Source organism: Mugil cephalus, chromosome 22 (genome assembly GCF_022458985.1).
Source record: "Mugil cephalus isolate CIBA_MC_2020 chromosome 22, CIBA_Mcephalus_1.1, whole genome shotgun sequence".
Lineage (NCBI taxonomy): Eukaryota > Metazoa > Chordata > Actinopteri > Mugiliformes > Mugilidae > Mugil > Mugil cephalus.
This window is the reverse complement of record NC_061791.1, coordinates 4,929,275-4,952,071: the sequence shown is the minus strand read 5'-3', so window position 1 is coordinate 4,952,071 and position 22,797 is coordinate 4,929,275. Positions and strand designations below refer to the sequence as shown.

Genomic DNA, 22,797 nt, shown 5'->3' with positions numbered 1-22,797 from the left:
GATGGTGTCTGTGATTCAAGAAAATAACTTTATTTTTTTTGCAAAAGTTTTAATGTTCTGGTACCTCAAAAACCAGCCAAATTCTACTGAGTGTTAAGTATTTTATCTAAACAGTGACTTAGAAACATGATGAAGTTCAAACACATCTGTTTAAAATACAGGTGCAACTTGACTACAGGGTGCTATCCGTGGAGGAAGCAGGGCGTCTTCAGTATGTCTGGACCTCCTGTTGAGCCACTTCTAGAAGGATCTGCAGCTGTTTGCTGCAATAATCTGGAAGAAGTATATAAAAGGTGTTAGAAAGAATTATACTTAATCAAAGCCTGATCTAAGGCAAACCATATCCTGCAGATCAAACATATCAAACATACGGCCTTAGGGCCAAAATTGGCCAGTTGGAGGGTCCAGTCTGGCCCTGTTCGATGAATATGTATAGTTCCTAATTTTCAATAAAAGTAACTGCTACTCAATTTCACTCCTCTAGAGGTGCACTTGTTTCAGTACAAAGACACTTACTGAAGATGCGTCGCCATCTGTGGGGCAGTCGAAAGCGGTAGACGGTCAAATAATAAACCGGGACCCCCGTCAGGGTGAGAGCGCAGCTCCGCCCCGTGTTCCAGGGGTCCGAGTAGAGAGACAGGCCCACGATGAAGAAGCAAACCACCGTGAAGGTGACCGCGATGGCCAGGGGCACCTTTGGGTCGTTAACCAGAGCCGATGAAACAGCAGGTGGTCAGTTTCCAGTAGTTGGGGTGGGGGGGGGGGATAAAATGACACAGTGCCGTTTGCTAGCACAACATGTTTACCTTGAAAGGTCTCGGTTTGAGAGGGAAACGACAGCGGTGGATGAGCATCCCCAGGGTTGCCAAGGCGATGAAGAACCAACGGGAGAAGGAGGCGAAGTTGATGAGCTGGTAGATTTCTCCGGTGATCAGCATCAGCACCACCAACGGGTACTGCGGACAACACAGCAGTGGTGGAAGGAGCATGAGGGTGTTAAATGGGATACTTCATCTGTTTGGGACCTAGTGGGGATGTTGCCATTAAGGAGTGTCATTACTATGGGGTAGGGATGCCTGGTCTGGTCTAGATGCGTACTACATGTCTAAAAAACATTCACATGGATGCCAAGCCCTATGGTTTTCCAGCTGAACACTGAATTGTCACAACATGGCCAATATTGTGGCTGATCAGAGATTATTCATAGGAGAAGTAGGAAGAAAAAATAAAACTGTTGGAGGCTCTTTACCAGTAACATCACAGCAGGTAAAGGCGTACGTCTGCGTATGTGGATCATGGAGAAGATCAGCGGCCAGTGTCCCTCCCTGGCTCCCACGAACAGCATCCTGGGCGCCCCGAAGAAGCCCCCGTTGAGCGCTCCGAGGCACGACAAGGCCACAAGAATGGGGATCACAGAAGCCACCCCCTGCAGAGCTCGGTTGGCGAACGTCTGCGGTGACACACACATGACGCACGAGATCAAAACCGGAGCCGGTACTCACGCGTCCCCTCTGACAGCGTCCGTTTTAAATGTAAAGTAGAAAAACGCAGCACGGACCACGGCCACGGCTTCAGACAGCAGCAGCTCGGCGGGGGTCATCATGGTGTAGTAGGCCACGTTAACGAGCACATAAAAGACCGTCACTGTCACCATGGAGCAGATGATTGCCAGCGGGATGGTTCTGACAAGACAGGACACACACAGAGAGATATAAGAGAATTTCCAAGGAGACACGGCCTTCAGAAATCGAAAGACTTTGAAAGAGATGTCTGACGCAGAATACCTGTTGGGGTTTATGACCTCCTCCGTGACAAAGTTCAGATAAAACCTGAAGGAAGGAGGAGAAGAGACACAGAGTTCTGGCTGATGTTTGCATTTACCAGCATATTATCTCTATGTATGTACCTGATGTTATCCATGCACTATACAAAGACATGTGTTCCATATACACCAATCTGGCATAACATTATGACCTAATATTGTGCAGGTCTTCCTCCAAAACGATTATGAATTATTAGAGAATGATTCTTCTCTTGGTGTCCTATGGTGTCTGGAAACACAATGTTGTTTAGTAGGAGTCTTTGGGTCCTATGGGTTGAGGAGAGGGGTCTATGTGCATCATCCCACAGATACACACACCAATGCCATTTTGGACCCCCAAACAACACAATTTTGTTGAAGGAAAACGGGCTAAGCTAATCTCTCGGTGGTCATGCAGTCGTGCGGTGGCTAAATTAAGGGAGGTGTCCACATGAAAACCCCAAATGGTGTGCCGCACACTGCCTACTGCCACTGGCTAGGCTAGTTATCCGGTGTCTTCTTGTTGGTTGCTAGCTAGTAGCTGACTGCTAGCCTATGTGTTTGGTTCGGTTTGCAGTAGGACTGGGCTTCTAAATGTGTTTTGCCTGGGATCTTGGCACAAGGGATCGTAACATCTTGTCCTGTGTAATAATGAATTCCAAAAGTTTCCCAGCAGAACGCTGAATCGTCACAAGAAGTTATTTACTTCTCTCGTCAGTGGTTTTAATGTTGTGGCTGATCGGCGTGAGTACACAACACAAGTCTTCGGAATTGCTTACCATCCACCGTAGGCATATAGGCCATTATAGAAGGCCAGTGGCAACTTATCCAGTGTCAACGAATCCATCTCAAAACCATTCTGAAAATTTTCCGTCTTTCCTGCAAAGAAGAAGAATTAGACGGAGAAAGTGACAGTAGTTAATAGCCCTGTTCAGCCCTGTTGGATATTAACATGTGTCCCGGGTGACTGAATCACAAGTGGCCAGCTTTAAGTACAGGTTTAAACACACCAATGACTTTTTGAGGTCGTATTAAAGATGCGATTGCTCTGACCAGATAGTGACCATTTTCTTCCACCAGTGTGAACACACAGCAGTTCCTAGACACACTAACAGATCAACAACTTGCTTTTTGCTTGGTTCATGGTTCTGAAACAGCACTACATAGGGAAACATCGTTTTGATGCAAATGGATTACCTAGGATGCATGTCAACACCTGGTATGAACAGGGCCTTAGCAGTTCAAAAGCCAGTAACAATGAAGTCTTTCCACCTTTTGCCAATGCGATGACACCGGGGATGACGATGAGGACCAGAGCGAACATCTTAATGCAAGTCAAGGTGACCTGGGTGCGAGATGCCATGCTCACACTCCAGCAGTTCACCGCCACGACAAACGCTGCAGGGATGATGGCAAACAGTCTGTATGTCGTTCTACACGTGGAATGGTTTTACAGCCAAATAAAGAAGAGAGGATTTGATGAAACCACTCACTCACGCCGAGGATGCTGACCAGTTTGATCAGCGGCGCGGGTGCGGCGCATGGCGCGAAGAAGGGCTCCACCACGTAACGGCCGAAAGCCAGGGACACGTAGGAGGCCACAGCTGGTCTGGAGGTAACACAGCGTGTGTCTGTCAGAGTTTAACCTTTGACTTTTAAATTTTATTCTAAGAGTTTACTGTTACCTGATGAATAAAAACTCAACCCAGAGGCGTAGGAAGGCAGGAAGTGGGCCCAGCGTCTCCAGCAGGTATGTGTAGTGACCCCCCGATTTTGTGAAGGTGGTGCCCAACTCAGCGTAACATAGGGCCCCTAATGGAACAGAGGCAAACCTGAACAAGGCAAGGACTGAACTGAACAAGTGCAAGGACATAACACATGAAATACGCAACCTCCTTCTACACTCAATGTTTGCATAAATCCTGTAGATGTTCGCACACACACAGATATAAACTTTAATATCGGGCGTCTCACCAAACAGAGAGAGGACGCCACACAGTGCCCACACAAGCAGCGACAGTCCCACGCTGCCGCTGTTCATCAGGACTCCCTTGGGCGCGATGAAGATACCACTCCCCACCACCGTCCCGATGATGAAGGACACGGCAGGCAGAAGCCCGATCTCCCTCCGGAGGTGCACCACCTCCCCGTCCGTCTTCTCCTCCTTGCCGCCATCCTCCTTCTTTATCCCCTCCATTTCTCTCTCTGCGGCTGAGGGAATGCGCTTGAAACTTTGTCAGGAGGAATCAACAACACGAGCAACAACTCCCCCCCCCCCACACACACTTCTCCCCACTTTTTCCTGCATGTTTTCCTCCCATTGGCTCCCCTCCTTACCCACCCAGCCTGAGCAGGGAACAAAGCCAGCTCTCTCTTCCAAGCTTCGGTAATTACATCTGTTTGAAAGCTCAACGGGTTACTGCATCGCACTGTTTGTACGGGTGCATGTGCTCTTATTTATGTGTACAGCTTGACAGGGGCCTCTGGGGTCAGGGTGATGTAGGAGCAGCTGCACAGTCTGCAGGAGGGCCACTTTGAACAAAGTTACATCATTGTCCAGACGAGTGATGTGCCAATCGATACTGAAATATCGATACTCCCGATACCAGGTTTTTATGCTCTAAAATCAAATCTCAAATCAAAACATCGATACTTTCATACTTCAGTTATTCGAGGTAATGTAGGAACATAGTGGAAAGTAATTAAAATTCTGTGAAACATCTCATGTTAAGCCACAACACAGAATATACAGTAAAAGAGGTCACTACCTCAATATACTTTAAAATAAATAAATAAATCACTCTGCTATATTGTATTCTTTATGAAGCTATGATTTGAAATACACTACTTTTTTTTTTAGACAAAGTACCGGTATAGGATCGATATCGCCTGAATTTTAATCAGTATCATATCGGAAAGAAAATCGTTGGTATCAAACGTCACTAACCCCGTCTGAAGCATTGATGCTTTCTCTCTGCTTTCACGCGTAAATGTTTCGGAGTTGAAATATTTATCCAGTTCTTCTGACAAGATCGAGCAGAGCAGCTCAGACAGATGACACTGGGGACACTTTATTAGATTGTTTCCCCTTATTTCCACTCGACTGACCAGTGCACGGATGTCAGCTCCACTTCATCAGAGTTCTGCTTATTAAAATTCCTCCACGCGCGCACACCAGAGAGAGAACATACCAAGAGGTTCCCCCGGTCAACATTTACGAATCAGATGATAGGAGATGAATGCATTCAAGGTTAAAAAGTAGGATTTTGAAGATTGACTGCTGCAAAGTAATTCTAATGCTGGTCATGTGTCCGAGGCTCCGGATCATGTGATGTGTTTGTTGTTGCTGGGAGTCAGTGGGACATGGGAAAAAAAACGAAGGATGTTTGAAGGGGATTCCTACCGTCAACGTGAGCAAACATTTGACATTCAACGTGTTAATCTTCACAGATTTGCAGCTTTAATTCTTTCATTTTCAATGATTCTGACGTAAATGACATAAGGCCGTTTGATGCACTTCCCTGCTTTGGCCACAAGATGGAGCTAAACTCTTGATAAGTGTCGCCTTATTGACGATGCCTCCACTTTTTCTTTCTTTCCAGAAGATGGCAATATAACACTAACTTTCTCTTCCATCACTGGGATTCGGTGCTATTTTAGCTCTTCTTTTTCTTGGATTTTTAAACTTTCAGGAGCTGAGGGCAAAAGAAAAAAAAAAGAAGAAGAAAATCTTATTACATCACCGGTTTCTAACTATGGCCCCTCTGAGATGTGTCTGCTGCAGCAGTCGGCGTGGAATAGCCCTGAGCCAATCTTGGAGCAGGTCAGGGCAGCTCTGAATTTAGAGCCTCTCTCTGCGGGGGGAAAACCTGCAGATGCCCACCCCCCCGGGGCGTGAGATCCCATCCCCCTTGCTGTTTTCCACCTGACCTCTTAAAAATCCCTGTCCGGTGAAGCAGAGGCCGAGCTGCTCACTCCAGGCCGCTTCTCCCGTAGGCTCATCTCACACAGGGTAGAATACAAATGTAAAATGTCCTCACACTAACCATAAGCCCCCTATTTAATAAATCAACAGTCATTAAAGTAAGGTTTCAGGGTGTAGGCTCACAAAATTTAATTCTCACGCAGAAAATGTTTAAGGGACAACAATGTTAACAAAACCCGTGTCTCTCCTTGGGGAAAATCATCCTCAGCGTAATCAAGGGGAGAAGAGTCACCCTTCGTACTCATGGAAACGCTGCCCTTGGCAACCAGCTGAGGTCTTCGCATGCAAGGAACAAGTTCTGGCAGCTTGAATCCCCCAATTACACGAACAAGCCTTATTATCAAAACCCACATGTGTGTGTGTGTGTGTGTGTGTGTGTGTTCTGCCGTCCTGGGAATTAATTAACCTTCTCACACAGATGCACACATAGCATACCACACTACATATGTGCATGCTGTACCCATGAGATATAGTAAAAAAAAAAAAAAGCAACAACAAAGAAATACATGCACACAGGCGTGTTGCTATCGCAGGAGGTGAGCATGGAGAAGATGGAGGATGGAGCCAAGTCATAAGTGAAGGTCAGTTCAATGAGTTATATCAATAATGGACATAACTGTGAGGGGAGGCAGCACTGAACAATTATATAGTGGTCCTGAAGAGCCATAAAAGAACATGGAGATAGATTAGACCTGAGTTCCTGTTTCATTCATCAATTTATTTTAGCAATTTATTTTATTAGGCTATTATTATTTTACAAAGATCATGTACTGCTAATGAAATCGCCAGATTTACAGGCCATTATAGGGGAAACGTTTTTCTGAATTGCATGCTTCGGTCAAAAGATGAGAATTCTGCACCAATTTCAAGCGTCAGCCACTGAATTGATCTGTTTCATTCTCATTAAGGTGCATCTTCATATCGTCTCGGAACATGTATCAGATCGTTTCAGATTTTATTGTATTGTAATATATTGTATCACAATGCATTGCATCATATCGCATCATCATATTGTATCGTGACATATATCATGTCATATCTTACATGTCGTATCATATCTTGAGGTATTGAATCGCATCATATCGTAACATATTGAATCAAGTATCATATTGGATCGTATCACATTTTATCGTACTGCATTGTATCGTATCATATTGTATCGTATCGTATCACATTGTGTTGTATCATATCATATCTTGATGTATTGTATCATATCGTATTGTGTATCATATTGGATCATATCTTACTGTATTGTATCGTATTGCAGTACAATACATCACAATATAATACGATATGGGACGATATGATGCGATAAATCAAGATACGATACGATACGATACAATACGACGTCATATGATACGACAAGATACAATATGCTATGATGTGATGCGATACAATACAATACAGTACGATAAAATCCGATATGATCCCGTATGATACGATATGATACAACGTGATACAATACGTCAAGATATGATACATGACACATGATACAATATGACGTATCGCATTGTATCGTAACGTATCATAAAGTATTTTATCATGTTTTTTTGTATCGTATCCTGTATTGTACTGAATTGTATTGTATCGCAACGCATCATAGCATATTGTATCTTGACATATGATATCGTATTGTATTGTGATGTATTGTACCACGACAAATTGTATCATATCATATGGGATCTTGTTGTATTTTAGTGTAATGTTTTGTATCATATCACCTTCATATGCACCATTTAGCCATTATATTAGATGACATAGTAAAATTAAATTAGAGGTCCCACTGTTATATCGGGTATAAGCTTCGGATGGTGCACAAACATGGATCTGTGTATTTCGTCAGTTTTCACAGTCGATCTATATCATTAAGAAGACTTGAATGAATTCAGTGTAACGCAGACCCTCTTGATACTGCATGGATCAAACCCATCGACAGGCGGCCTGCTCGACCATGCACTTTGATTAAGTAGCCCGACAGTTCATTCTCTGGAGACATTAAACTGCCGGAGAGGAAGACACACAGAGACAGAAGTGACAGAAATGTCCAAGGCTGCATTTTGCGGCGCTTCAATAAAGACCTCGATTCAAAGCCTTCCTCTGGTTTTCGAGGTCTTCCCAGAATCTAAAGTGTAAATAAACACCACTGGCTCTGAAGCTCTGCAGCTCTGAGATACGGACCCCCACTGTCCAGAAGCCAAGAATCCCTTCTTCTTCTTCTTCTTTTCCTTTTTTTTTAATAAAAAAAAAGAACAATACATCATCCTCGTCTGACTCATGGGCTCCCAGGAGGAAATCCTTCTCAGAGCTGCTCTAAACTGTTTCATGATTTTACCACCCTCTCTTCTTCTTTGCTTTCTAAGCCACACAGACACACAACCTGGGTGTTCAGCGTCCTGGACGAACAGCTATCTTGATCATACACATGGTAAAAAACACCTTCCACTATTTGGCTAACATTACACTTCATTTGGTTTACATAAAAAAAATAAAAATAAAATAAAATAAAGACAAATGTCTTAATTACGTTGTGGAGCTGAATCAGTAAATCGCTCAACAATCACCATGACAAATATGGCTTAAGTGCACTGTAATCAGCGTTCATCAAATATAATGAAACAATTATTCATCGCCACCACCGCGGTGCGGTAGCTGCCACTGGCTGCAATCATTTGAAACATGCATCATCAATTACAGATGAAATTGTCCCGTCCAAATGTTTGCGCTGCTTTGACTCGTATCAGCCGATATCATCGGTCACCACGAGATCCTCAGCATGGCAGGCATTCAGATCTACACTTAGTCTTTACATAGTCCTTAATAGTAATGAATGTGGTCACGTAAAATATTCAAATGATAGTAGTCACGCTGTTTTATTCCATGTTTTGCCCTGCAGATAACTCATGTCGTTGTATCACTTTAATTAATTCTGACAACCCTGACGTGTCTCTAAGCCCTTCTGCCATTTATATGATCACGGATGTTATATTAGAAATACCAAGGTTCAAACATTTTCTTTTAATAGTCTATACTTTTACTTTACATTTCTGTAACCCTGTCCAGATTATTAAATACAAAGTTCTTATTTTTATTCTTTGCACTTTAAATGTCACATGAGTAATTAATTAAATATGATATATTAAACGCGATAATGCAGTTACAAGCAGATGTTGAGTATTTGTTCACTTCCACTCCCTGTTCATTAAACTGCATGTATTTAGAGTCTTCCATTGCATTTGCCTATTAAATGTGTTAATGTGTTTCCACAGTTCCACAGCACTGGATTGGAAAATGCCAAAACTGTGTGTTAAAAGCTCAGATGTTTAAACTTTGCTTCATTAATTATGACTTTTATTTTCAATGCTTTATGTCAGAGATTTGACATTACCAGATCAGAATCAGAATACTTTATTAATCCTCGAAGGTAATTGTTTACTAAGATCAGTGCTTTCACGTTCCCGTCGTTGACTCATTCTCAAAGGCCCTGTTTATGAATTTAAGAGAGCATTAAAGGCACCTACAGCGTTCGCTTCGTCGCGACACAATGAATTGCTCGTCGCAGCTAATTCGTATTCAACAGATATTGATTTGGTCCGAGTAAAACTGTAATTGCAGTGTATTACTTTCACTGTGATGGACCGCGGGGCGCTGCGACTGTAAAACACCGTAATAAAAATTGACCCGGAGTACTGTGATAAGCTGTTTGTTCAGACGGAACCGATAAAATGCAGACTGTGCGGAAGAGCTCGGGATTTTGTTCAGACTTCCAGGTTCTTTAGGCAGACATAAATCTTTTTAAGATATTTTGATCCACCCCATGATTGTCCCAGCTGATGAGGTAAAAGACCCAATGTCACGTTTTTGAATCCAGTTACTCAGAAAGCGTAACAGAAAACATGGAACTCTCTTTTGCATTTGCATGTCAATACGAGCACTGTCTATATTTCTGTTTAGTTTTTTAGTTTTTCAGGCTAAAGTTAACAGCTGTTGCTTGAACAACTAAAGTTTTATACTAAAGTTACTCTTGTAATGGAGTAACTTATATGGAGCTTATATGAAAAAAAAATCCAATTCCAATCACAGTTTTTGCTTGGCTAGGGATTCGAGTAAGGGATCAATCCTCCACTAAGTAAGATGCAAGCACTCAACTCAGATATCATTTTTCAGAGATACGCAAAGAAAGTTGACTTGAAATTAAGTTGAAACACGTGTTCAACACAAGTTCAACATTTTACAGAGGCTACAATTCCAGTATGTGACTTGGTGATAAATGCTGTACATGCTGTCCGGTGAGGCTGAGAAACCATATACATGCCAGGATAGTCTGTAGATGGCCGCTGTTACACGCGCCGTAACCCATTCTGAAGAGCTGTAAAACACACCGCATCCATCAGTGCGACACGAGTGTGAGGAGCGACTGGTGTGTTACAGTCGTGGGTCAGATCGAAATAAAATGTTGTTGGTAGGGAACAGGCATCCAAACGCTTTCACGTGAAACCGACAAAAGCTACGTAACGAATGACCTTTGAGCAAATGTCAAGGCGTTAGCGTCGACCTTAACGCTAAATATACGCAGAATATTAGCTTGAGAAGGTTAATTAATGTCTCATTCAGTACAATTTGCTATAGGAAGCAAACGATCACCATAGTGATGAGTTTTTTTCTTTTTTTTGTGGCATTTATCTTAGCGTGAATGATCCAGGTTATAAAATTCGTTGATATTTTTAGTGCGCGCAGGGCACAGAGCAGCACAAAAATGCCAGCTTTGAAGAAGGAGAGTTCCCTTAATCTGTGAAGTGCCCCCCCTGGAAGGAGTCTTGTTGAGGAGATAGATGCGTGAGAGCACTCTTACAACATTCATCTGGACGGGAGCAGACACAACGCTGATGGATGACGACTCCGGGACGTTTTTCTCTTTCTTGTCCGGCTCGGCGAGAGGGATCGGCCCTTCGGCAGAGGCGCTGGATCCTTATCGATCCGGGTAAATCACGCACAGGCCATAGGACTGCCGAGAGACGGGACGGGGACGCGGCCAAGAGAGGAGAGTCTTGGCTCTCATTTGATGAACCTTTTCTGTAAAAAACCTCGTCACCAAAGCCTCACTGTGCTGGAGAACCATTTTATTAGTGCATGATCTTGCATACAAGCCACATAATTTAGCAGGAGCTGGTGTGTGAGTAGTTTTGTATCTCATGCACCGCTGGGAGAGATCTATTTTAACAAACCCTGCACTCTCCTCCCTAAAATTTGCCCCGAGGCTTTGAAATCTTCTCAGTTCACGCAGGCTCCACATGTTGCTGCCCCGGCTTGCGGAGGAAGCCGTCTGGTGGGCCGGGGATGGCAGGGATGCACAGCTGTGACGAGAGTCTGATGGGTGATCGACTGTGGCACTTTATTACCTAAAGGGGCGTGTTCCGCTCGTCTCGGCGCGCTCAATCAGTGTAAATCTGTCCGGCTGTGGGGAGTTCATGTCCCGCGTGATGAAGCGCTTTCCTTTACCGGGCTGCATTAATTTGACAGGGCTATGGTGTAGTGAACGACACCGTTTCTTAACGCCGAGAATAGTGAGCGAGCCGTTGAGTCATTCGTAGTGTTTCTCGGTTTTAATTTAACTGTATTTGTTGTTTTCATCTCCATCTCTTGTGTCAGTTCATCAGCGCCACCGCAGCGGTGTGCCAGCGTCCTCCGCTCCTACAAAGAGATGGCTGACCGAATGCTTCAGCCGAGAACCAGTTGCTAGGAGACAGCTCCTCCCTGCCCAGTGGATGTCTTAGTAGCCCATTGAAGAAAAATAAATAAATAAAACAAGTGTGCACATGTGTGAATAATAGTAAAATTGTCTGCCTTATTTCCTCTTATGTAATGTTTGTATATCAGTCTTAAATTGTGGTTTTACAAACAAATAGAACCTCATGTGACATATAATGTCTTTCAAAATTAATCTCAAAATGTGTAGCTTCCACAATGGTATCGGCCTGTTCTATTAGCAGCTGTCCTGTATTGTTTTAGTTGTACATTAATTGCTTATTTATGAATGGGAAAGGGCATTCAGGTGGCATTTATATTCAGTCTGCATAGTAAAACAAATATACAGTAGAGACAAATGTTGAAACCCTTTAAAAAAATTCCTCATTCCTGAACACTAGTGATGGTCGATACCACAGATTTCCTTTCTGATCTGATATTGAGTATAATTCAGGCTGGTATCGGCGATACCAATCCGATACTTTGTGTAAATAAACCTGGTAAACCTAAAAAAAAAAAAAAAAATGTATTTCAAATCACAGCTGCATAAAGAATACAAGACATCAAAGTAATATATTTATTGAAATGAAAACTCACATCTTCAGTTGTGACACTGTGCCTCGTATTGTGTGTTGTGGTTTAACCTGAGGTGTTTCACAAGGTTTGTTGTGTTGCCACAACTCAGTAGTTTAGTTACTTTCCACTGTGGTCCTACATTACCCCCAATGAGTAAGGTATCGAAAGTATCAATATTTTGATTTGAGAATCGATTTTAGACCATAACGACCTGGTATCGCAAGTATCGACATTTCCGTATCGATACGCACATTGTTACTAAACACTTTGTAGGGTTTTTGGTTAGAGTCTTGCAAAACGATTCTTATGATCGTTACATATTCCGTGTAAATTAACATTTTCCGATCTGAAACATGGTCAAAATTTAGTTTTTGGTGGTAGCCACAGTGATATTTATTGGTATGTGCGCCACTATTTTGAAGGCTTGAATTTTGCATTTGCTTATTGCTATCTTTATTTTTTTTTTTTTTTTAGGAACCAATATCGACGATACTTGGGTGAGAGGGAGGAGCTGGGGAGGAGCGAGAGGCGAATTTAACTGACAGCTTTTATGTACAGTCTGGCATCAGCTAAAGCTTGCTAGCTAGGTCGGTTAGCAATGTGCATCTATGCATCGCATGCATCACGACCACGATATTAACAAAAACAGATGAGAAAACGTTTGGGATTCATAGTGCACATTTTGCTTGATGGCACAACCCGTGTAAAGTACATTAACATCTGAAACCATTAAGAAAATAAACATTTACTTACTTGGGTATTTGAATCCCTTGAGACTCTGTTAGAACAATTAACTGAGGAAAATGACATAATTAAAGTGAACAGAAAATTGATTAAAACATGCTAATGAATGGAAAAATTACAAACTAAAATGGAATAAAAGCAAGTTATGAGTCACTAACTGTGAACTTGTGAAAAAAAAAAAAGTACTGATTTAGCATTTCATGTGAGAAGTTGCTTTTTGGAAGCCAACCCCTACAAGCTACCGCTCATATTGCGCTTTAAGCCACTTTTACATTTCTTCACTTTTCAGACCCTTTAGCTACGTTTGCAATATAATCTTTAATATTCAGCCTTTGATTAGTACTTGGTTATGGGAAAGGCTGAAAGGAGAAATCAGTGTTGACTCTTGGTGGGAGATGGAATGGGAAACCATAGCTTCAGGGTCAAAGTGACTTTCTAACATCCACCCCAGCGGGTTCCCCCTCGCAGGCTTCGCGGCATTAACAATTGCACACAATTTTCCTTTGCTTTTGAGACGGGACAATCACTGCTCACACGGCAGCGAGAAACCTTGGGAATTTATTCTCGGCCTTTGGGAACAGACACGTAATGAAATCTGAGCTCAGAGGTAGTTCTATCAGCTTTTAGAGCTTTCTCATCACACAGTCATGAAGTGGAGGTGAACCTGTGAGCTGACTTTATATATATATATATATATATATATATATATATATATATATATATATATATATATATATATATATATATGTTATATACACACCGATCAGCCACATCATTATAACCACCTTCATAATATTGTGTATGTCTCCCTTGTGTGAAAATGGAGCAAATCCCCATAGACCCCCATGTTAAAAAGCCCAACTTTACAGCAATATTAAACATGTTTACAGTCTTACACAAAAAACTATTTTGGTCTCAATAGTTTATTTCACTATTCACGACAACTGTAGGGGAGGTGAACTCATTTGTTTATTTATTTTTTCCACATAATTAAGGGCGTTCCGGTAGCCTGAGCTAACAGGTAGCGCAAAGTTGGATGGGCGGGTCTCAACATCCAAGCTGTTTTTGCTCCGCCCCAACAACCCCCATGTCCATATTTGGAGAATCCGTGTGTGGGCAAAGTAAAGCACATCCAACCTGGTGACCGCAGGCTCCGCCCACTTTGGGCTTCGTTTTCGAGGTTCAGAATCCAATCCATGACATCACGATGGGTTTGTCCGTACAGTCAATGCTCCTAATTCCCTGCTGATTTCTCAGATTAGTCGCATTTTTAATCATTGATATAATTTAAACCTGTACATTTTATTGAAATTCACCCTGTACAGCAATTATTCTCTTTTGGAGCCAACTTCAGTTTGACTGCCTATTTTATTTATTTATTTATTTTTTTTTGCAACTTAGTCATGACCTCTTTTTGTACGTATGAGATCTTTTCAAGTGGATCTATGCCTCTGTGTCTGTGAGACACAGCATGTGAGACAAACTCATGTGGGTTAAAGTCATATGTGACCTCTCGATTCAGTTTCATCCACCCATCGCAATTTACTGGTAATTAAACCGACGTAGAAAATGTTTCTCTTTGTATCCTTGAAACCACAGTTTTATTGCTTGGCGGGGACCACGGTGCAGATCAAATGACTTCCAGCTATTGATCTTTGAACATGGTGCGCTGCGTAGATCACATTTATTAACTGCACATTCTCACTGCAGACCCTTTATCTTGATTACGCCGACGGGTCGACACTGGTAAAATGATCTATTGTTTGGTCAGGATTCTTCATGAAATACATGGGTGAAGACCCCAGCTCATAAAATAAAAAGGAGGAACGCCATTATCAAATACACGGTTTTCAGAGCAGAGATTAAATCACAGTCTCTGCGGTGAAACCAGCAGCTGCAAAACACAGATTAAGTTTAAATCGTCCAGCAAACACTCAGAAATATGTACGGTCAACAAATCTATAGACCTCAATTTGTTTATAAGACGTAAAATATCCTCAACGCACCTGTAGATACAACATGATTCTGTTACACTTTTTTTTTTTTTTACACTTGCTGTTGCTTTCATAAAGAAGAACCTCGTATTGACTCCAGTCTAATACGGTCAAGATTCAGATGATTAGAAACTAAAAATGCCACGTCCGCATTTACCATTGCACCACGTAACCTCATTCATAGAACAAAAAGCTACTGGGACTGATAGCGTATAGCGGTGACTCATGTTTTGGCTGGCTGCGTACTGCGTTTACTCTCGAACACAAAAGACTGAACATGTTGTTTGTGATCTTTGGCTCCCGTTAAAAAGGGAGGAGTGCGTGGGACACGTGAAAGGAAAAAAGAATGCTTCGAGTGTGAACGCGTGACTTTTACCGGATGTGAGAAACGTTATTCGTTTTCAGTCACAAGGCGCAGATGTATGTAGCGAAACAGAGCGTGTGTCAGACTTGGGGTATTTTGAGAAAGTGTGATGCTAAACTCTTGTCAATTGTTGTCAGTTAACCTCCTGAGACCCAAGCTTTTATTTGGTATGTAGTTTTAATTTCTCCAAGGTATTTGGGATTAGTAGGACCTAAGAAGTATAAAAACTAAGCATCAACTTTGAACGGGAAGTATTAGGTGTTATGTATGAATATTATAAAGAAAGAAGTCACCAATGTGTGACAAAATATAAAAATGTTTATTTTAACACCTGAACATGGCTGAGCAAAACTAGAACTGCAAACAATGAAGTCCCAAAGTCCTCAAACGAGTACTATTGCTCATTTGTTAAATTTATGAGTTTATATAAATTTATAAGCATAAATAAATGAGTTTTAAGCATTGCTACGACTAAATGGCAGACTAAATCGTCGACTAATGACGTCAGTGGGTTTAAATGAAACAGAATAAGCTGCAATTAAACTTAACGTCCTCATACGGGGACGCAGGATCTCAGGAGGTAAACCAGTTTTATAGTAAGTAATAAATGCAAAAAAACAAAACAAAACAACAATGAATATGAATATATTTAATCTGATGACTGCGACCGTTAAAATGGACATAAAAGGGTTTAGACCGGGTGTCTTCAATGTTTTTCAGGTGAAGGACCCAAAACTGATGAGACAGACATGTGTTCTATATATATATATATATATATATTTGACCTAGTGTTATGTATAAATATACATTATTATTATCATTTTGCATTATACACAGGTTCAAATATTCATTTTTATTCTGTAGTTTACTGATGGGAGCGAGCTAAATGAGTAACTGAAATATCACGTCTCCTGCCTCCATTTATAATATATAATAGATGTTGGATTCATGTTAATGTATATTTAAATAAATTAAAATTTATGGGGGGAAATTAAAAACAAAATGTATAAAAATGTTTAATCAACCAATATTTTGAGGCCAATCTGCAGTACCTCTGCTGAAGATCTATGGTTTTTAGAGTTCACCTTGATTTTTGAGGGTTAAATAAGTCAACATGTCTTGAAAAACGTTAATTCTGTGCCTCCATTACCAGCGTTAAAGTGATAAAGCTTTTTTAACAGCTCCTTGCTAGCTCCGATTTTGCCACGTCTCTCCAATTCTTCCAGCCTGGCCCTCAGCCTACACAGATTAAAGAACACTGTTTTACCTTGACCCAGTGGGCTGACTCATTCCTTCACACAGCCTCTTTAATACAGATTCTTCAGACTATTTTGTAAGGCAAAATAGTCTGAAGAAATCTAAAAAACTGCCAGCATTCCTCATTAAACATGTGATATTGTGAGTGGGAGTACGACATATTCCCCGTTTCACCCTATTACATGGCTCAAATTCAATGAAAGAATGCCACGAAAATGATCACGTAATAAAAGAATAAAAGGAGCTCAACATGACATGTTTCATTGAGACAGCTTCCCGCAGGCATTAACACACACACACACACACACACTCTGTAATTCTGAAATACACTGTCCTCGCCGTCCGACTCAGATTGGGTCTCACAAGTTGTCAAACTGTCACCGACATGATCGTCTCAGATCAATACCACAGCTGTTTGGACTCCATCTCTGTCTGCTCTGCCCGGGTTGATGGACGCTCTTGCCGGCCTGCCTGTCCATCTTCGCCGTGCCGGAGTCCCAGCGTGGGAAAATAAAGGGCAAATAAAAAAGCAGACAGATGGCGAGATGTTTCCCAAATCAATACTTAATGCGAGGTGGAGTTAGAATCAACTGACTCGATCACCTGATTGTTTTCAGATATATGAACACATATCATATTCCTTTGGGCTCATATGTGAACCGCTCCAGCTTATAGTCAAATTCAAATATACATACACTACCGGTTAAAAGCTTTAGCACAGCATCAGTTGATTTTTTAACTACAGTTGTTTATTTGGTCTCTGCTTTCATTTCAGAGTAAAGGGAAACATTAGACATTTACATTTCAATAAAAAAAGAAAGAAATATTGGAGTGTTTAAAACTTCTGACCGGTAGTGTTTATATGTAGCATTCTTTCAGGTTTGGTTCCTTTACTCTCTAGAGACAATTTTTTTTTCTTCTTAGGTTTCTGTGAAACTGCAGAATAATTTTGAGCATCAAACAACATCTATGACTGCATGCCGGTGTTAGAAGCTGCTAGGGATATCCAAAAAAAATAAAAATAAAAATAAAAAATATTATGGCACACACACAAAAGATTCCATGCATTTTTATAGGTAGGTCTTTCTTCTGTTTGGCCAAAGCTTAAAGTAAGAAGTTTACTTAAAAGTAAAGCTACATTTATTCTTCTCTATGCTTCAGATATAGGTACGCCATAGGTACTGTAGCCTAGCCTATGTATGCTGTAGGCTATATATCCTAAGTACTAGCTTAGCTGCACTTAGCACAAAACCCACATGATGCACTTAGTTCTGCTCCGTGAAACTCACTGTTGCAAACTAGCTGCCAACTAGCGATTTAATAGCATATTTACAAAACTGTTTAAATGCTCCAAACTGTGTAAGCTACTCGTGTAATCTACAGCATGATGATCTGCTTAGATGAATTGCAGAAGTGTAAATCTAGTTTAAGTAATCAGCGTGTGCAGACTTTTTTGTTTTTTGTTCTATTAGCCACATAAGCTACGGTTACTGCACATTTAGCAAAGATTTCAAGTACCATGTGTTAAAATGCGACCATCAAAAGCAAGAAGAAGATGCAGATGAAGATACACTTTTATGAACATTTGACCACACCCGTCAGTCGCTCAAGGCAACCAGGCTTTAATCATGCACAACTGTAAGTCTCAGTACAATTTAAACAAGTGAATTCTATACATATGTCAATAAATCAGCTGCAGGTACCACCACCAGGCTGCAAACCTGTTAACTGTGTCTAGGCATTTTAGTGGAATTTATTCGCTTTTGGAGCCTCAAATGGCTGTGTGAGGAACTGCAGTTTTTGGTAGTTTGTATTGGCTTCATTTTTCAGAACCCTTCCCACTTAGTTAACAAAGTAAATCACACAATCCAGTCCACCCCACTTGACACTGGAGTATTTATGAACCTGCCTAAACAGTCCTCCCTGCAGATGGGCAGTGAGGCACTTTGAATCCGATAGCTGATATAATAAAGAAAGTCATCCACAAGAAAGAGACGGGGATGAATTTGGAGAGAAAAAGGGAGAGCTTTTTTATTTATAATTTTTTTCTTGCCAGCCTCCATTGATTCTCCTCTAGGTCTTCCTGTGAGGATGGTCCGACCAGAAAGTAGTCATGAATAAATCATGGGGCAGCAAAGCATGAAAGAAAAATTGAAATGAGGACTCACATGTCTACAGGTAAGCAGATAGCGTAAGATTTAGCTTCTGTTTTTCTACTGTACACACCCAGAGGACTTTAAGCGCAGCTCTCCCAGTAGGCTGCGCAGTTTTGTTCTGCCGTGCTCTAAGGGATCGCCCGGATTGATCTATTTATGAGGGCCTGATTGAACAGTTGCCTTTTAAGGTTTGCTCCTGCCATTTGAGGCGGTCTCACCGGGCATGCTGTATGATTCTGTGCAACAGGCTTTGCTGGGGGCGTCGATGCGGGGCTGGAGTACGCTGGCGGGTTATTGACATTCAGCTTGGCCACTGCAGCTGACCTTTGCTTCTCCATACGTTATTCTGCTGTTAATGAGGAGGAAGTCGATTTCATAGCATTCCCATAGAAATGTGTTTTCCCTCGGTGAGCTGCACAATGTCTGCAAACCGTTCGCTCAGGAAACTGCCTTATATCACAAATAGGGGATCAAGAGGTTGATCATTTAATGTCATGTGTGATTACAAACCGAACACCGCTCCTTGATCCATCTCGTGAGTATCCGATAACATCCTGTATGTAGTTTGATTAAGGTGGACTGGATGGGAATTACAAGCCGACAGTGTAAATTCACTCGAATGAGCCCGACCCCTCGTGGGATGACGCCACAGCTCGATGGAGTCAGACCTGCCATGATTAAGTGAGAATGTTCAAGACTCGAAAATGCATTTAGCTTCCTTCCTGCTGTGTTCCTAGAAGGTCTTGGGGGAGGGAATGCAGAATGGCTTTCTGCCTCTGGAGGAGATGACGTTAAAGACTTGATTGTCCCGAGCAGCCAACCCAATGTGAAATTGCAAATCCATCAGTGGAAATCATAGCATTGCTAACGTGGACAGGGAATAACTCTTTAAGCTGTCACCTATGATTCAAATGACAGCGCTCCTGGTTTCTTATTAGTTTGTTTTTCTTGCCCTTCTGTGGAATGGCTTGACATTCATTGGGTGCAAAAGGTGTGTTCGGTCAATATTAGGCTTTTTTAAATTTCCTGCTGTCATGTCTGGATGATGAATATGAATTTACAAGCAGAAGACAGTTGACTTAGCTTGGCAACAGCCTGCATGCAGCAGATAGCTTTACACCAGCAGCTGTCATTACCAGGAGCCAGCATTATCTCAGAAACTAGCATTATATCAAGGCCAGCTGACATTACCTGAGCAGCTAACATTGCCTCTTGAGTTAGAATTTCCTCAGCAGCAGCGAGCTTTACCTCAGAAGCTAGCATTTCCTCAACAGCTAGCAGTACATTAAGAGCAGCTGGCATTACCTTAGCAGCATGAGTTAGCATTTCCTCAGCTGCAGCAAGCTTTTACTCAGAAGCTAGCATTTCCTCATTAGCAGCTAGAATTACCTCGACAGCTAGCACTATATCAAAAGCAGCTGGCATTACCTTAGCAGCTCACATTGGCTCATGAGTTAGCATTTTTTTCATTAGCAGCTAACATTACCTCAGCTAGCACTATATCAACAGCAGCTGGCATTACCTTCGCAGCTAGCTTTACCTTAACAATTAGCATTGCCACAGGAGTTAGCATTTCTTCAGCAGCTGCAGCAACAAGCATTACCTCAGCAGGTAATAAAGAGCCACCAAGTATTTCAACCTCAGTAGACGATTCGATCAAATGTTGATGTTAATATTCCCAGTGCTGCTCCCACATGCAGTCACATGACGCCGTTAAGTAGTTTATACAATGTTCTACATGGAATTGTGCTAACCATAGTATGTGAAAGAAGATGTGCTAGCTTTCTGCTAAGAACCTCTAACCAGCTTTTGTTACATTTCCCTTTGTGTATTGGATAAACATTTAAGGTGTGTCTAAATATGTGGACTTTAGATGTTATACAAAGAAGGCAACTCCACAGGCAACTTTGTGGTTCCTGTCTTTACAGTATTTTGGTTACGATAACCTAAAGTCACATCAATTGCACAAAAATGCTTGGTGTTCAAGTAGGAACATCAGGCATAAGTTATGAGAACACTGCTTCCAGGCAACTGTTGCCATAGAAGCCACGGAGGCTAACAGTTTAACAAGCTAATGACCGAATATTGAAAAGAAGGAAACCAAAGGAATAAAAAAAGATGTAGCCATTGTGAATATAACAAATTTCCTTGGATTTATTGTAAAATTATTAAGATATCTTGTTGAAAACAACATCCAACACTTGTGAACTCTGACCTGAGCTTGTGAACATGAGGCTGCTTTAAAACTGTAAACCGTTCAATTTGACTTTTCTTTTGAACTACATAAACAACACTGCATTTGAAGGGAGTATTAGTACGCTAGCCAAGGCGGCGCCTGCAGACAGCCTTGAACTCCATCTCGGCTTGCAAATCAACAAAACCTGAAGGCATGCCCTTTAAACGTTGCCTCAAGTGGCGTCCACAGCCTTCGCTCGTATCTCCCTCCCTGTTCAGTCGCGCAAGTGCGAGAAGGGAAGGCGAAAGGAAAAAAAAAAAACGGCGTCTCCTGTGGCAGAGGCGTTAAATTAAATGTAGGGAATTGAAATGCTCGGTGTGAGAGGGAGGTGAGAGAGCTGCGGCCATGACGATAAGGGATGAGATTAGAAAAAAATGTGATGTGGGTTGTGGATGTAGCACTCAGCTACATCTCAGCACCGGGAGGATGAGAGGTGCGTTTTCGGTATCAATTAACTGAGCCGACCCACAGTTAACAGTTTTAAAATGACGTATCGTGATTTGTCTGGTTAGAAAGGGGTTTAATAAAATCATACAGTTGGGTTTTTAGGTGACAGGGGTGGCAAAACAATTTTCCATTACTGAATCAACCTGGGAGAGTCTTCTGTGGAGCCAGTCTAGACTGATGGCAGAGGGGACACTGGGGTTTAGACTACGAAGTGACTGATAGCACGGAGTCCGAGGCAGTAATCTAAACCCGGGGTATCTGTCAGATTCTTGGCGAAGGCAGCAAGCAAAGCTCTGGAGACAGCTGAGGAGAGAATCAGTTAGATTGCTTCAGTCCAATGTTGAGGTTTGAGGGAAAAACAATGAAGAATATATATATATATTTTTTGTTGTTGCTGACTGGCATCTGTTGTCAAGATGAGACAAACGATACTAGTTTTTTTACGCCTTCTTTTATGAAATTATTTAGCAGAAAGAGAATTTCTCCTTTTTCATCCTTGACCCAACACAAATCTTCCTCTCTGACCAGTATATTGATGATCCCTCTGTATGTATGATTAATTCCCCTTGCCATTGGCGTAATTTTTTATTTTTTTTCCCACTGGGACACTGGATCATTGGACGATGCCTCTGCCAAAGTGATAAAAAAAAGGGATATTTCTGCCACATTCAACCACACTGTTGTTGAGTATTTGTCTCTTTATGCTTCTGTGTTTTGTCCAGTCAGAAGGTGTCAGGGGTTCTGCATCGAGAACCATTCCTTTTGGGGTGATTTATCCCAAGCTTTTACCCGTGTCGTGTCCGAGTTGTTCATTTGCATCTGTTTTCTGAGCTATGACATCTTGCTGATTCTCGGATAAAATTGTATCCCTCCCCATGGAAGTCTGGAGGACTCTACGAGTTAAACATCAATAAGCTGTGACTTAACTCGTTTGCCTCCTGCCACCGCTGATCACCGTCGGCGGCGATATCTCTTGATTACACGTCGACGGCAATTTTGCATGCATCCGTGTACGGAGTCGCGGATTCTACGGGGGCTTCACTCTCATTTCATGCCTGAAGGCCTTGGCTAATTAGCCTTTCTGTTCAATTCTAAACTTTTACACTCTCCTCAGCCTTAATCAGCCTGCCTGGGCGTGTTATTTATACTAAAAGCTAAGTACTAAATATAGATTGTCCGGTGATGCCGGTGCTGTAGGAGGTATGTTCTTTTTAGGTTCATTGGAGGGGAATGGATGTTCCTTGGCAGCGGATTCGAGGAATGCTTCCCTGGCATTATAGATGACTACTAATTATCAACTCGTTAATTAATTCTGTCTGTTTTCTTTCTTGTTTGTCTCTCCGGCTCATTTCAACGTTTTGACGTCTTGACCCACTTGTGTTTTTTTTTACTTCCAACCTAGGGGATGAAGAGAGGTGGTTAATTTCACGGGTTCAGAAACGAGAACCTTCCATCACCACGCTGCAGGCTCCTCTTTCTGTTTATAGTTACCTAC

The 22,797-nt window shown here is 41.8% G+C and overlaps 1 protein-coding gene across 1 annotated transcript; it reads right to left on the bottom strand.

Moving 5' to 3' along the window:
* Positions 1 to 9: 9 nt before the first annotated feature.
* On the bottom strand, positions 10 to 4,034 carry si:ch73-352p4.8 (cystine/glutamate transporter). Its single transcript, XM_047575906.1, has 11 exons — positions 3,776 to 4,034; positions 3,487 to 3,613; positions 3,295 to 3,410; positions 3,074 to 3,199; positions 2,581 to 2,680; positions 1,785 to 1,829; positions 1,559 to 1,682; positions 1,250 to 1,450; positions 807 to 956; positions 517 to 694; positions 10 to 273 (listed from the first exon to the last, which is right to left on the bottom strand). Exons 1-11 carry the CDS (start codon positions 3,996 to 3,998, stop codon positions 209 to 211), a joined length of 1,455 nt encoding a protein of 484 aa, XP_047431862.1. The 5' UTR covers positions 3,999 to 4,034; the 3' UTR covers positions 10 to 208.
* Between the last annotated feature and the right edge of the window lie 18,763 nt (positions 4,035 to 22,797).